Source organism: Amblyomma maculatum, chromosome 3, assembly GCF_055883805.1.
Source record: "Amblyomma maculatum isolate TAMU_Amacu chromosome 3, ASM5588380v1, whole genome shotgun sequence".
NCBI lineage: Eukaryota > Metazoa > Arthropoda > Arachnida > Ixodida > Ixodidae > Amblyomma > Amblyomma maculatum.
The window spans coordinates 157021608-157037052 of record NC_139346.1 but is presented as its reverse complement, the minus strand read 5'-3'; the positions used below and the strand labels follow the sequence as shown (position 1 = coordinate 157037052).

The window sequence follows — 15445 nt, the reverse complement described above, 5'->3', positions numbered from 1 at the left end:
GCTATCTCACAAGAAAACAATAAACTTTTCTTTTTTGAACCGCGAACGGGCTATACTGCGCTTGATGCCGAATCGTTCTCAAACAAGTGGCCATTTAAGTGGCGCTTCACTAACACCCGCTTATATTACAAGCTCGTTACATCAAGTCCAGTATGCAACGGTATGCAACAAGGGACATTAAATGGTTATCCTACGCTTCAAGACCGTGTAACGCATTTATTAATAGAGAGATTTAGCATACCGTGATCCGCGATCCGCCACCGTGGCCCTCTACCGCTCGTGGGCGGGGCGCACAAGCTGATTGGTTCCGATGCTGCAGGTCTATGTGCCAACATCCAGTATGTGGCGAATCTGTCGGCGGCAAGGGGGGTCTGGGCATGCGCAGTGGAACGCGCGGTGGCGGATCACGCTAGCGGATCGCGGATCGCGATAAGCTAAAACTCTCTAATAACAAGAGGTCGCTAGATATCGGCTGCTGTCGCGGAGCGCATCATAAATGAGTTTTAAAATGTTTAGGTGACAGTTATAGACAGGCTCGACTTAAATTACAGCAGGTTGTTCTCACTGATATATTCATGTAGACGCCAAATCTCGTTAGTTGCCACTTAATGAATTTTTTTTGCTATATCTGGGATTGTACTGTGGTCTATTACAAAAGGCTCACAACTACGTGACGACCCAGAGAAGCCTGCGAGATTGCTTGATAATGAACTGATTATCGGGCGTATTGCTGCGGCAAGTGGCGTCTCATTGCTGCTGCCGTAGATGACAAAGACCGCAGCGGCACCACGTGCAGCCAAGTAGTGAGCATCTCGTTAGGTCCGTTATATGGCGTCCCTTTGGACCTTGTCCTTGATATATTTCGCGAGAAAACAATATTAATTAGGTGTTTCTATAGCAATAAAAATGAGAGAAAGCGAATGAAATATTGATGACACAGAAATGTAATACTGGTAATGTTCGAGCTCATATTTAGGATTCAGGTCAAGTGAATGACGCCTCTTGTTTTCGCCATAAATGTGTCGTTTAAATTAACTTTATGCGCTCGATCTGGCAAAGAAAAAAGGCAGGTACTTAATGTGGTCAAAGCTGGATTGTAGGCACAGTTCTAAGGCTGTTTCTGAAATATTGCTCTCGAAGATTGCCTAAAAAATTCAAATGGGAGTGTCTGATGTTGGGGGCATTGTTCTTTATTGCCCACGCAAGCGTTTGTTTTTTTAAATATAATTTTCAGAATGTATATCTACAACTAGGGCTAATATTTAGCGCACATTTGAAAAGAACTCGCCCCATTAAAGCAGCAAAGTATAAATGAGGCCGAAATAAAAGGCATCCTTTCGCCCGCCTTTAGTCAGCATCGTCCCTACGCTCCGGTTAAAAAGGGCGAGAATCATGCGAATGCACTTACATCCGGCGTCACACTGGGTTTGCAAGAACTTTGGTTGAACCACCCTAATGACTAGTTAAACGACATGCAGCTAAAGAAGAACAATAACTGGGTTATATGAGGGATTTGCCATCAATGTTAACCTAACACCACAGCTAGCGAACACAAGCTAGCCTTCGGGCTCCGCGTCCGAGCCATCAACGTCTCCTACTCTGAGATCTGACTTCTCAGATCTCAGAGACTGCTGACTGGACGTCGGAGAAACAGTACTTTGCGTTTCATCCTTCTCGTATACTCTGAGTATGCTATTATGTGGGTTCGCAAGTTGGTCGCATTCATTTAGTGCCACATCGCGTGCACCATGTTTTAGAGACCATTCTCGAAGGCGTTGCTCTGTTGTAAGTACGACTCTATTCCTCCGAGAGGACGTACTGGACAGGAGCTGCAAGAACAATAGCAGTAGCAGCTGAGAACGCAATGTGATGGGTTACCTGTTTTTCGCACACCCACGAGAGAACCTGACAGGCCAGGAGGCTATCGCCTGGCGCTGCCGCTGCAAAACCCTAGAATGTTGTCCCAGAGTTCAGCGTCGGTAGTGATGGCAGCATAATTTCTCTTGCTCATCTGTCATAATTTCTGTTGCTCATCTGTTTGTCGTGCCGCATCGGGTTCCCACTTTGCTAGACGTCTACGCACTCTTTTGACGGAGTGTCCTTATTGGCAAAAATTTCATTGTGCTTGTCACTCAGACCGATGAAGAAGCAAGGTAGCTTTTTCCCTGCTCTTTTCTTGTTACTTGGTTTAGGCATTGAGTGTAATTCAAATCTAGATGCCCCGTAATGCCGCATCAAGCGTATAAGGACGAATAATGTCCTTTGTAACTTAGGGATACCACTATGCATTGTGTGCCTGCGAAAACACAACAAGCTGAGATTGTCGCCTTTCGTTGAAAACGTGATTGGTCTTAACAGGTATATGCGACATATCACTCACAGCAGGTCACTTATTCGGGATTGTGACGGTCTCCATAAGTGAAAAGCAGTTAAAAACAATAATTGCGATGCTTACTACACCTATCATCCGCTTGCGCCTATCCTCGCACCCTACATATCGTTCTTCGCAAGCAGGCATGGGCCCTTAAAATAATGCATACTTATCTCTTTAGTTTTCTATACTCTTATTTTTTTTTTCTAGTTTCGTCCTGCGCACAGTCATTGCAATGTGTAGTACTCATGAGCAGTGATCTTCTCCTGGATGTGTTTTTCAGCCGTGCCGAGCTACGCTTATCGACAGCGTGCTCATCAATTCCGCTAAAATGGCCTCTTGCATCATTCGTTGGATCATTAATTAATTTCTAAACCTATATTGCGGGCGCAGGACAGTGGGTGCATCAGCGCGCAGCATTTAAATGTTCCAGAAAGAAAGCTTCTTTTTGTAGCTTTACCAAACAACCTCAGTACTTAACGTATATAGCATGAGGTAATGTACAAAATGTACAAATACGCTAAATATTCTTAAATTATTAGCTACACGGTTCCAACCATCTTAAAAATAAGTTTTGCACTTTTTATACCTTATTCCAACTCTTTAGAGCTTCTTAAATCAGAAACACATCTCGTTAAATTGTTGACAGTCTCTCTGGCTTGTCCTAAGCTGTTATTTGCCACTTTGTTTTTACTCTTAAATAACAGTTTCTCGGTTTGTTGTGGTCACGAAACGTGGGTGCTTCAGTTGCGTTTAACGTTCCACGTTCGCCCCGCTTTAGGTTTGTGCATTCTATGAGTCGTACATTTATGCGCAACAAAATACTCGAATATGAAGAAAACTCGATTTTTTTTTGCACTGCGGTAGACCACGCATGCTAAGCTACAAAAACCAACATGGTTGGTGAAAAGAGCTTGATGGACCCCTTGCATGCTTTACGAAAAACAGTGTTTCATAATTTATAATTATAATTATAATTCATAATTATAAACCACGGTATATAATGCTGGCATTAGACACAAATACAGCATCAGCGAACACAGTTTTTCTCAAAACTTGGTTCGCTGTTGCAGTCGATTAGATGCCTACTCGCCAGGAGCCGGCTTAAAATAGTTACCGTCAATCTCTCTCGTCCTTGTAATGCGCTTTATGGACCGTTCGCATTTATTTACGTTTTTAACAGGTCTTTGTTTTCTTCCCATTCACAGGTGGCGGCACAGGCACGCAAGAAGGTATTTAACAGAGCCTTATTATTATCGTTCTTTTTTTGCAAATGCTCGCTCCGCCTGAAAGTTGAGAGACGCACCTAGTCAATATATCATAGTGAACCACGTACTTCGTTCGTACGTATTTTATTTTATTTATTTGGATGATATGGACCGAATTTCGACGACTTCTTAAATGCGTTGCACTCCACTCAATGGAAGGACTCAATTGCGGCCTCGGCGTCCTGAAAGCCGTTGGAACATTTATGGCGGCGCGCGCCCACGTGACCGCTAAGAGCGAATCAGACGCGCGGCTGCGAAGAGTAATCAGATGCGGTACTTTGCCAGTTGTATGCCTGTGATGAGTTTCGATTGCGGATGTTACAGGACGATCGGAAGGACGAAAGATACGTCAGGACGTGCCGCTGTAGGCCGTCTTTCTGTGCCTTTGTGGGGTTTCCGTAGACAAACTCTGAATTACTTTATACGCGTGATATATATACAGAGTGGAGGGTGTAATCAACTAAGGAAGCCTGGAGAGGGAGGACTCAGAAGAGACTGGCGCGTTCTGCATCTTAGTATGATTATATTCTGAGACGGAAGTTGGCTGTATTTAAATGGCGTAACGGCAGAAGATTGAGTGATCCTACTTCAGGTTGTTGGTGGCACAGTAACCAAAATACCACGGTCTGTCTATTTGTCGTTTTTCGTTTCAGAGGGGGCTAACACTGAGAATACTGCTGCGCCATACGACACGTCAGAAAGGCCTACGGGTCCACATGGCCCAACACCGGGTCCGCCTCATCCACCTCGTCCACCCGGTCCACCCGGTCCACCTGGTCCACAAGGTCCACCCACTCCTCCCCGCCCGCCGGTCCCACCTCACGATGACCGTACTTACCCTACCGTCCGTCCTCCCTGGCCGACGGACGAGAGTGCCAAAAAGACATTCAGCTTCACACATAAGTCTCGACCCACCAGTGAGTGAATGGCAGCCATTTTCTGCAGCCTTCATTTTAAAGCTTTAGCTCTACTACTCAAGGTACAAACCCCGGGACTTCTTTAGTGTGTCAACTTAAGGTAAACTTAAGGTAAAGGTTAAGGTTAACAAGCCTAGCTTAGCAATTGGTGCATAACAGATGACTTAACTGACCATATCTGTGACAACATGACCATTTGACAAATTACGCATCTTAGTTACAACTAATCAGTTGTGATTAGGAATTGAACTTTACATTACTTATAAGTCACAAAACGATGGATAGCTTATGTCGAGTATAAATGCACGGATTAATTTTAATCAGGGCGGCTGTTCGGGCGAGATAGTTCCTCACAAAAATACAGCGCTTTGAATACAAGCACCAAACATGTAGTGAATAGCACGTGCGGTAACTTTCAATTGTGTTGTATGCAATGCATTACAGGCTGTTATACAATGTAGGAGCATAGACAAAACATGATACTGGCATGCTATCGCAACGCACGTCACCAACTATCGCACAACATCTGTTTCTATTTACTTAAGAACTATATCTCCTAGAAACAGATGTTAAGTTGCGCGATATGTGATGACGTACGTCGCGATAGTATGCCAGTATATTGTTTTGTCTATGCTCCTACAGTGTATAGAAGCTTGTAATGCACTGAATAAAACTGAGTTGAAAGTTAGCGCACGTGCTGTCCACTCTGGTTTGTCCTTGTCTTCAAAGCGCTGTATTTCCATGACTAATTATAGCTTACAAATAATTAATTTTATTTAGTTAATAGCAATTAAGAACTGAACATTCCACTGCAGCATGAAATCATGTATTGCTGGATTATAGGTTATGTCGAGTATAATTTGAATAGGCTAATGGCATGTCATAATAACCGTTAGTTGACTGATCAAAAATTGGGGATTATTATGTATTTACATATCGTTAAAAAGGCTTCGACGAATAAAATCCGAAAATATATATCGTGCAGCTATTCTTCGACCTTGAGTGTAGCCAAGCTTAAGCCCCTATGATTTTTTTGTGGCTGCACTTCTCCGTAGACGGACAACTCGCCCTTAACCTGATGGTCCTGGTGGTTCTATTATAACAACGATATTATTATGATCTTAATAAGACCAAAAATGAAGAAAAAGGTTGTTCCTCTAGCCAAATTTATTACACATCCATACAAGACCTGACCTGCCACCGAACGACCTAGGGAACCAGGTAGAGAGAGATGAAAAGAAAAACTAGTCAACCGAAAGTGTCGCGAAAGCTTGGGCTGCTGGTGACAGAGCGTTCTCCAATCTTTGAACCAACGTTCTGCAATTTTAAACACACAATAAATTACCCGCCTTTAACGACCTAAAAAAGAAAGCGCACCATTTCTGCAGTCTATTTAACTGCAAGCCAGAGTGCGTTCACTATGATCTCGCGTAAGTCACCTTGTTTCGCGAATGCTTCATGCACCAATATGAGCGCTCCGATCGAGCAGTCCCCCAGATTGGTTGTTTTGCTTAAATCGTTCAAGCTTCTCGCATTGCACCGAAATATTTGTGCGCCATAGAGGGGACACATATTGTTACGTGGAAACTCAATGTATTTACAGTATATTTACAACATAGCCTCAACTGCATAACAGCGAGCAGCAACATGGAACCAGCCCCACTTCGTCGTCATCTCCTTGTCCCTTCCGCGAGGCAAGAGAAGGAAACACTTCGTCGTCGTCTTCTCATAACATGACCCCCGGGAGTTGTAAGCGCCGTCCCGACGCTAAACTGGCATGAGTTCGTATGCCTTCAGGTGGGAAAGATGGACAATGTCAGTAGTGGGGCGAGAGGAAGAGGACGCGGGCACAAGAGGAGGAAGTTCATTAGTCACGTCGGCCACTTGGCGCACCACACGTTAAGGGCCACTATAGGGGGACAAAAGTTTATCCGAGAGACCAATGCGGCGTGCAGGAGATCATAAAAGAACCAAGGACCCAGTGTCATAGGATACGTGGTGATGTCGTCTATCCTAGGCAGACTTCTGAGAAGACTGAGAGGCGAGGAGCCGACTACGGGCTACTTGGCGCGCTTCAGCGGCTTGCGCAATGGCGTCACGTACGTAGATGGTTATGGGGCGGCCAGCAGGCGGAACCAATGTGCCCAAAGGTAAAGCGGGGCTCCTGTCAAAGAGCAGGAAGAAGGGTGAATAACCCATCGTGTCATGCTTGGAAGAACTGTAGGCAAATGTCACATACGGTAGCACGAGGTCCCAGTCGTGGTGATCAGGTGATACATACATACATAACATGCCCGTTAGTGTGCGGTTGAAGCGTTCGGTAAGGCCGTTAGTGTTGGGATGGTACGTGGTCGCGAGCTTATGCTTCGTAGAACATGAATCCAGGATGTCTTCAACTCGGGACGAAAAGTAGCGACCGCGGTCTGTGATTAATTGACGAAGAGCGCCGTGATGCAGAATGACGCTATGTAGAAGAAAGTCAGCGATATCCGTTGCGCAACTCGTGAGTAAAGCTTGTGTGATGGCGTAGCGTGTCGCATAATCGGTTGCCACTGCGATCTATTTGTAACCCGACCGTCACGTCGGGAAGGGGCCAAGAAGGTCGAGCCCGACACGATAAAACTGTTCCAGGGGCACGTCATAAGTTGGAGAAGGCCAGCTGGTGGCCTCGGTGATTTTTTTCCTACGCTGACACGTGTCGTAGGCTGCGATGTAGCGCCGTATGCTGCGGTATAGTCCAGGCAAAAAAAAAAAAAAGAAAGAAAAGAACAACGCCGTACTTGGTCGTATGTGCGAGACACACCGAGGTGGCCAGCTGTGAGCAGGTCGTGGAGTTCAATAACAGAGCAGCGGAGATTTTTAGGAATCACCAACAGAAGGGGAGAACTGTCATTATGACAGTAACGGCGATAGAGGACACCATCCTGGACAACAAAAAGCTGTAGAGAAGAATCCTATCTTCCAGATGTCAGGCCTTCAATTATGGGTCTTTGCGCTGTTCGTCTCCTATGTTGGCGATATTGGAGAGCGCGAAGACACAGGGAATGGCCTCTGTGTCACCGAGATCAGGGGCTTCTACAGGATAGCGAGACAAACAGTCGGCGTCTTGATGCAGGCGCCCCGACTTGTATACCACGTTGTAGGAGTATTCTTGAAGGCGCAGGGCCCAGCGACTAAGACGGCCGGAGGGATCTTTCAGGGATGACAACCAACAAAGTGCTTGATGGTCAGTTACAACTGAGAAAGAATTGTCGAATAAGTAAGGTTGGAATTTAGCGACTGCCAATACAAGGGCGAGACACTCGCGCTCAGTAATCGAAAAATTACTCTAGGCGTTGGAGAGAAGGCGGCTAGCATATGCGATGACGCGTTAATTGCCATGGCGGCGTTGAGCCAGCACAGCACCGATCCCATTTCCGCAGGCGTCTGTGCAAACTTCAGTGGAAGCTGAGGAATAAAAATCAGCTAAGACGGGAGGAGAGGTCAGTAAGCTTATAGGCGTTGAAAACACACCTTGCTGGTCAGGACCCCACGTGAGAGCGGCGTCGTTTTTAAGTAGGTCGGTGAGCGGATGAGCGATACGGGCGACATTTTTGATAAAGCGACGAAAGAGCAGAAGCCAACAAAGCTGCGCACATCCTTCGAAGGCTGGGGACGCGGAAAGTATTTGACAGCTTGAATTTTAGGCGGATCAGGTCGTACTCCAGAGGCGTCAACCATGTGTCCAAGAATGGTGAGTTGGCGACGATCAAACTGGCATTTCGATTAATTGAGCTGGAGGCCGGCTGTACGGAACACATTGAGAAAACTGGTGAGGCGTTCAAGGTGCGAAGAAAAGATCGGCGAGAAAACGGCGACGTCGTCGACGTAACACTGACAGATTTTCAATTTAAATCCGCAAAGGAGGAGGAGCAAAGAAGTCGCCAGCACATTGCAGAGACCAAACGGCATGGCTTTAAAGAGGTACAAGCCGCCTGGTGTGAAAAAGGCTGTTCTTCACGATCCTGCTCGTCAACAGCGATATGCAAATATCCGGACCGTAAATCGATGGAAGCGAAGTATGTAGCTTCATGGAGGTAACCTAGGGCATCATCGATTCAGGGAAGAGGGTCCGCGAGGCAAGAGAAAGAAACACTTCATCGTCCGTCTTCTCTTAACAATATATACACGCAACGCAATGTTTCATTTAAGGGGGGGGGGGGGGGGGATTATGCAGTAAGGTGATGGATTAGCTGTTTTTTTAAGTGGCATAAAGATAGACAAGTTGTCTCCCAAATTAAGGCATGACATATGATTGCGACATACAACAGTAAATCAATATTAATCACCTTTTCTCTAAGCTTCCACATCGCTGGCACATTTTACTCGAAGCTCGTCAATATTTTATTCACTCAATCTAAACAGCGATGCTCCATGCTTTTATCAAAAGTTCCTTTAATTAGATCAAAACATTCTTACCTCAGGTGCTTGTTAGAGAGCCATATGGACCACTTTTGTGGTTTTCATTCCGGGTGTAAAATTATGAACTGAAGTAATTATTGAACATTACTGAAAACAAGTATTGATTTTTGTTGTATTGAGTTTGCTTATCAGTTCATGTGCGTGGTGCACATAACCCTCACAGTAGACAGGTTCCAATAATGTAAATCCAGCAGAACCTCAATGTCGCGCAATGGAGGAAACGTCCATTTTGAAAACTAAATAGGTAGGCGTGCGTATCCACTTGTCTGGCATTAACGTGAATGTTTGGAACATTTATACTTGCCTTACAGGAGACCATTGGCACCAAGTTTGGTCAGGGCGCAATGAGTCGAAACCGACTTAACGAACTATGCAAGAGCTGAGGCTGCGAGAGGGCAGGAAGGTGGAATTATTGAAGAACACCGGGAAATCTGAGCAAGGTTTTAGTGGAAGCCTTAGTGCGCCAGGCAAAATTTCGGCTGCAGAAGGACTTGTCTTCTTCTGGGAACACATTCATCATTAAAGGGGGTTTAATTGCGGCTAGCACAAGGCCCCAGAGAGAGAAAGAAAGACGTAGTATGGGAAGTATGGTGGATTGGAAGGTCAGGCTGTGACAGGCCGTCACCCCAGATATCTGATAAGGTCAGCGCACTCCAGCAGCCTCCGTCACGCTGCGAATGGGCGACAAAAAGCCAACAAATGAAACTGCGAGCGCGGATCAAACTCGTGTCACGTGGTGTCCCCTCGTCACTGTACTCAGGCCCATTCACACAGATTCATTCTCTTGACTCTTTATAACCCCTCTGCAGTCATGACATGTCCGCTGCCGGGAAAGAGTGATGCACCGGCCTTGTGAAGTTCTCGGTGGTGACGGACAGGCCATCCTCCACACACCAAATCGTTTCCCCTCTCTCCGGGGCTTCCTCCTCGGAGTGCAAGCCACGTTTAAACCCTCGTTAAGGGTGAATATTTAGCCCACACGAAGACAATTCCTACTGCCGTAATGGTGGCTGGCGCACTGAGACGTCCCCTAAAATTGTGTTCATTTTCCTTATTATGCGAACGCTTGTATAAACCGAATCACTTTGTTTATATCTGGGACTTGGTTGCAGCAAAATCCTTATGTAAAAAAATAATTTGCTGAAAAGCAAAATACATATCACTTACATGGCCTGCTCTAGTCCGGCTCTGTGACTGGGACAGCGCTCCGTTAATTTGTCGCCCACCATTGCACAGTTTACAAGAGTTATTCCGACTAAGCTCATCAGGCAAGCTAAACGCGCCGTCGTGTTCCATTATTCGTCAGCATTCGCCTCAGCGTCGCGGGTGTGCTACTCGCTTATATAAGCGTCATAGTGAGCGTGTTTCTGCCTTGAGCAGTGTGACGTCATCCCTCATGGTCTAAATCAGTGGCAGCAGCAACCAATTAAAAGAAACCCATGTGCGCAAAAAACGCAATCAAAAGGTACATATGTATCCCCTTGTTCGTCAAGTTCTTATCTCGGAAAATCGCTCGAACTCCGACCTGCGATGCTCACTAATTAGCCTCCAGAAGCAGTGGAAGGAGCGAAAGACGAAAGTCTGCGTGGTGGCCATTGGAATCACCTTGTCCCTGTGCACCCCTCTCACAGCTCTGTTTCTTCCTCTTTCTGCAGATGTTCCGGCGGGTGACTACTACGTGTGCACCACCGACTACTGCGAGACAGAGGGTATGTACAAAAAGTTAACTCCCACCCTTCCTTGTTTTTTTTTTCTTCTCTCTTGCGCACAAGGGCTCACCACGAACACATACATGCACGGCACAACAGTGACTGTTCGTTCTTGTTTAGCTCGTTTTGAGATGCATGATGCTGCGTCATGGCAAATTAGTTCTTAAATTATCGCGTTGGTCTTCAAATAAATAATTCCTTAGGTTTTCATGTTTTCTTTCCGCATTTTTCTTGCTGTAGCATCTTTCAAGCTTGTGAAGCAGTGCCATTGATTAAAATTAATTATCGCGTAATAAACCAGGTTAAATGAATTGGGCTACAACGTGTACATATTAAAGGTCTTTCTTCACAACCAGTCGTTTGCCTACAGAATTTACCTCTTCTTTCCGCATGACCATCTAATGAACCAGTACTGCTCTTAATTTCTTAATACGAAATTACTTTAGTATTGAGGTTGCGGAGCATCGTGAGAAAAACAAGAAGGGTAAACTGAAAAAATGCGCGGCGGCGTGGTTGCAGGGCGGTTCCTTTCTGGAGCACTCAGCGAAAAGGCGAAGCCCTGCGATGACTTCTACGACCATGTGTGCAACAAGTTCCAGGAAGCGCACACGGTGAACCTGCAGAACGCCGAGATCATCAGCACCGATACACTACTGTTCAAGGAGATGGAGGACCGCATGATGTCCATCATGACCGGTAAGGTCGTACGCTTTTTTCGTGGGTGCTTTCTGGGGAGGTTACCTGACGGATCGATGCGTGTACATAGGAACTCGTCAAGCTGTACAGAACAGGCGCGCCGATGATGTCGGTGACTGATGATTTTTATCTCTGAACGGTACAGATCATTTCCCAGACTGAAAACTTCTGGTTAAGCGCCTACCGGCGGCAATTACAGGAGCTTATATAAGAGCAGATAAGACATCAAATAGTACTGTTCCGTGGTGCAGAGGAGTAGCGCTTCATTATGAATTTGAATCGCTTTGTTAAAATAACTTCTCTTTTTTTGTGTGTGTTTTGTTTGTTTTGTGCGTACGTTTTTTTTTTTTTTTTTTGTGAAACTAAATATTAAACAGTAGAGCCACTTACTGCCTCCCGTGAACGTACCCACAAAAGAAGCATTATGTCTTCGTCGTATTACTGAGAGTAATATGAATTGGGCTCGGGTTTGAGGGTTTAGTGTCCAAAAACTACTCAGACCATGAGGAACGGCGTAGTGGAGGATTTCGGGTTTTTCGTTCACATGATGGTCAATAACGTGAACTGACATTGCACAGCACACGGGTGCCCTGCTATTTGCATCCATCGAAAAGCGACCGCAGCGGCCTGCATTTTGCCCGCGTCCTTGCACTCAGCACAGAAACCCATCCTAATCGGCAGCATCTTTTCGTTACCCAAAGTTAATTAGTTATGAATAATTAGCTATTTCTCAATTATGGACTTGAGGCAGAAATGTCAATGGAAAAACTGTAGGTCGTTTTGGAAAATAGCTAGATACGTTGCAGCCACTACGCTACGATTTAGGCAGAAATATTTATTGGCCTTCAAAGAAAGCTGTCACGCAATCAACTGCTATTTTAAATCATTCGCGAAGTGTGTTTATAAATCTTCATCAAAGAGAACACTGCAGTTAACCTCGGATTCTGTTGCCTGCATGTGACATCGCCTAGAAACCTTGCAGTGGCGCCGCCGCCACGAGGATGCTTTCCTTTTACTTCCGGTATCGTTTTCATCTGGTAAAAACATAATTTATGTAAATGGCAGATTGACTAAACCTGCGCACCCAGCCGTTTTTCGAGGCCTGCTACATTTACATTTACATTTTTTTCCTCAAGGCAATAATTCAAATAGCTAATTAGTCTTTGCTAATGAAAGGCTAGGTCAAGCGACTCTGGACAGCTTTCAGCCGGTTTTCTTGATGCCTCATGTGTACCGCTCTTTTTAATGCGGAAAAAAGCGTCGGAGTTCATCGTACTGCCAGGCTCTAGAAAGCTAGTTTTTCTTCGTTTCAAGAACTGATATGGCGTTGTTGTTTTCACTGCTTCAAACGTCCAACTGGGACTAATCACCCAACTTCGATAAATAATAAGTTAATCAGTAGATATTTTGTTATTTGGCTCGATAACTAGTTTCACAGCATATTCTGTCCACTGCGGCTGAGAGTTTGTTCTTGCATACGCCTTCCCCCCCCCCCCCCCCCCCCCCCCCCCTATTTTGTACTCACTATCCTCAGGAATTTTCTAAAGTGTTCGGTGAAACACCAGGATATCACTTGGTTTTTCATTTGTGTCAAGATTAGCGCGTCGATATGAGGCATCCGAGTTTATGGATTGCTGTCTGCCGCAGGTCCACATACAGAAACTGAGAAACTCTACAACCTCTACAACGGCTGCAGGAATGGAGGTAAGCGCTTTCCTTGATAACATTTTCAAGAAAAGAGCTCTAGATTCCTTTCTCCGCACAATAGGGATAAAACTCGAACCATAGAAGAAAAGGAGATTTGTCACTTTACACAGCTGAATCCGCTTAGTGCAATGGAAACGAAATTAGGGATGTAGCAGGAATACAGACATGTCCTCGAATCTGCATTGCTTCCATTCAATGCAAATGATGCAAAGTCTATGTTAAGTACAGCAGCTTCAAGACTAGCCAAGAAAGACGACATTTGCTCAAAATAGATGCGAAGAACACTAGAGAGCGACAATGCGGTTGACCTTGATTATTACTCATGTTGTCCTGTATGACAATTTAAATAGAATTTACTTCCTGCGCGACCTCGTTATAACGAAGTCGAAATGGGCCTTATGATTTCTTCGTTACGGCGCTGCAACTCTTTGCTTGCAACTGTCGTACTCCAGTAGGCTTACCTGCCATACATAGTGTATAGCAAGAACTACATATTTCTTTCGTAATGCCACCGATTCGCGTTGCTGGAGGCTTCAGCTCTCGCAACGAATGCCTCCCACATGGACTAATACGTACACAAAGCGAATATGTCATCTTTGAAACACGCATCTGTTTTCTCCCTCACCTGCCTGAGATTAGCGCCTAGAACACAGTTTTTGGAGTAATAACGTAGTAAACGACAGGGAGAGACCTATTTTGAAGTTAAGCTTATTTTAAAACGTTATAGGCAACTGTAAAAGAATGCACCCTGACTATTTTTACACGAGTGCCTGTTTTTATTGGCCTCGGCGTGCAGCTCGCGAGCATACTGGCTACAGTTAACAGTCTACCAAATTACTGTCTTGCGGATGGAAGAAGTGAATAGCCGGCGAGGCCAAAGAAAGCGTAGATTTGTTCTTTACCTTTCCCTTTGATATTGGCCTGAACAAGTTCAGTCTTACATTTACAAAGAAAGATAAAGAAATCGAAGTAGAAGGAAAAACAACGCGTCGATTGTGAGAGCCGAACCCACGACCTCCGAATATCGCGCCCGGCGCTCTTACCAACTGAGCTACATAGACGGCTGTCCCACCTTCTACTTCTCTTGGTATTAATGTTGCCTGTGACCGAACCTTGAAAGTGTTCACCTGCGCCACATATCCTAGCGACGGACGTGCAACGTCCTATGTACCGCGAGCGTCACGGGGAACGTGATCAACAGGGGATTGATTGAAAAACTTTTATTCTCGGTAAGAGAAAGGGAGGGGGAAGAGGGCGGAATCTTAGCGAGAACCCTCCTGAGCTATTTCTATGGCTTCATGATTGCCAGAACCGAGACCCTCGAAAGCCATTAACCAGAAAATTGGGGAATTGAGGGGCTCATTTCCCCAAAATTTTCTCTTCTTGAGGATAAGGTGTACTTTAGACCAAAAGCCTTGACGATGGTCGCCTTGTGGTCAACAAAAATTCTTCTGCGCTTTGCCTTTTTACCGCTTTGTCCTATGAAACAGAGGCACGCGATATCGTCAAGCTCATATAGCGCATTGTCAACCCGCTCCAGCTATAAGGTCATGCTGCAAAAATTAACTGTAGATGGCACCACAGAATCAGAGTGCGCTCGCAGTATGGGCCCTGTACAGAGAGGAGGTTGGAAAAGAGGGAACTTCGTTAACGTTGGCAACCCTCTCGAAGAGCCGTATTGCGAATCATGCCATGGACACTGAATAGTGTGATATCCCCGGACGAGCAGCGTACGCGATATTAGCCGGAGAGAGCACCACCAGCGTCACACTACTCTGATGAGATTCCCCCCCCCCCCCCCAAAAAAAAAAAAAAAAACACAGTGCACGCAGGCGTCGTTTGGAGAGACGTATGTTTTCCTTCTGCTTTGTGCGGTTTTCGACAGGCCAGGCTATACACAGCGATTTCAGTTTATCCTGTCGAATCGGTCAACCATCGTTTGCTAGAGACACATATCTGCGTAATCAACGCGAAATGCCCGGCGTAGTTCAGAAGAGGTCCGTTACATCCGATTTTAATATATATGGCGTTTTCCAATGAGAATGGCTGTACTTGCGTTATATTACCGGGATAACATTAAAGTCCCATTCGCCAGAAAAACCGGAGTTGTCGTTGTCATTAACCAAAAATCCCTAGCATCCCTAGGCACTGACTGATGGGCGGGTTGTGTGACGTCATGATAGAGACCATACATAACAACCGTTTGTCAGAAGCTGCCAACCATCGTAGGTCCTTGCCAGGTGCTCTTTCACATATTCCATAATATCTCACGATTGCACGTTAACAAATACGTGTGAAATGAGAGACACAAATTGA

At 45.5% G+C, this 15445-nt stretch overlaps 1 protein-coding gene across 1 annotated transcript in view; it reads left to right on the top strand.

Annotated features, from left to right (window-relative positions):
- The first annotated feature begins 6669 nt into the window (after positions 1 to 6669).
- LOC146196589 (membrane metallo-endopeptidase-like 1) overlaps positions 6670 to 15445 on the top strand; it is a 30383-nt gene continuing 21607 nt past the window's right edge. The window contains exons 1-4 of the mRNA XM_084597041.1: positions 6670 to 6706; positions 10673 to 10726; positions 11246 to 11422; positions 13070 to 13126. Coding sequence (XP_084453167.1) covers positions 6670 to 6706; positions 10673 to 10726; positions 11246 to 11422; positions 13070 to 13126 — 325 coding nt within the window. The remainder of the gene's footprint in view (positions 6707 to 10672; positions 10727 to 11245; positions 11423 to 13069; positions 13127 to 15445) is intronic.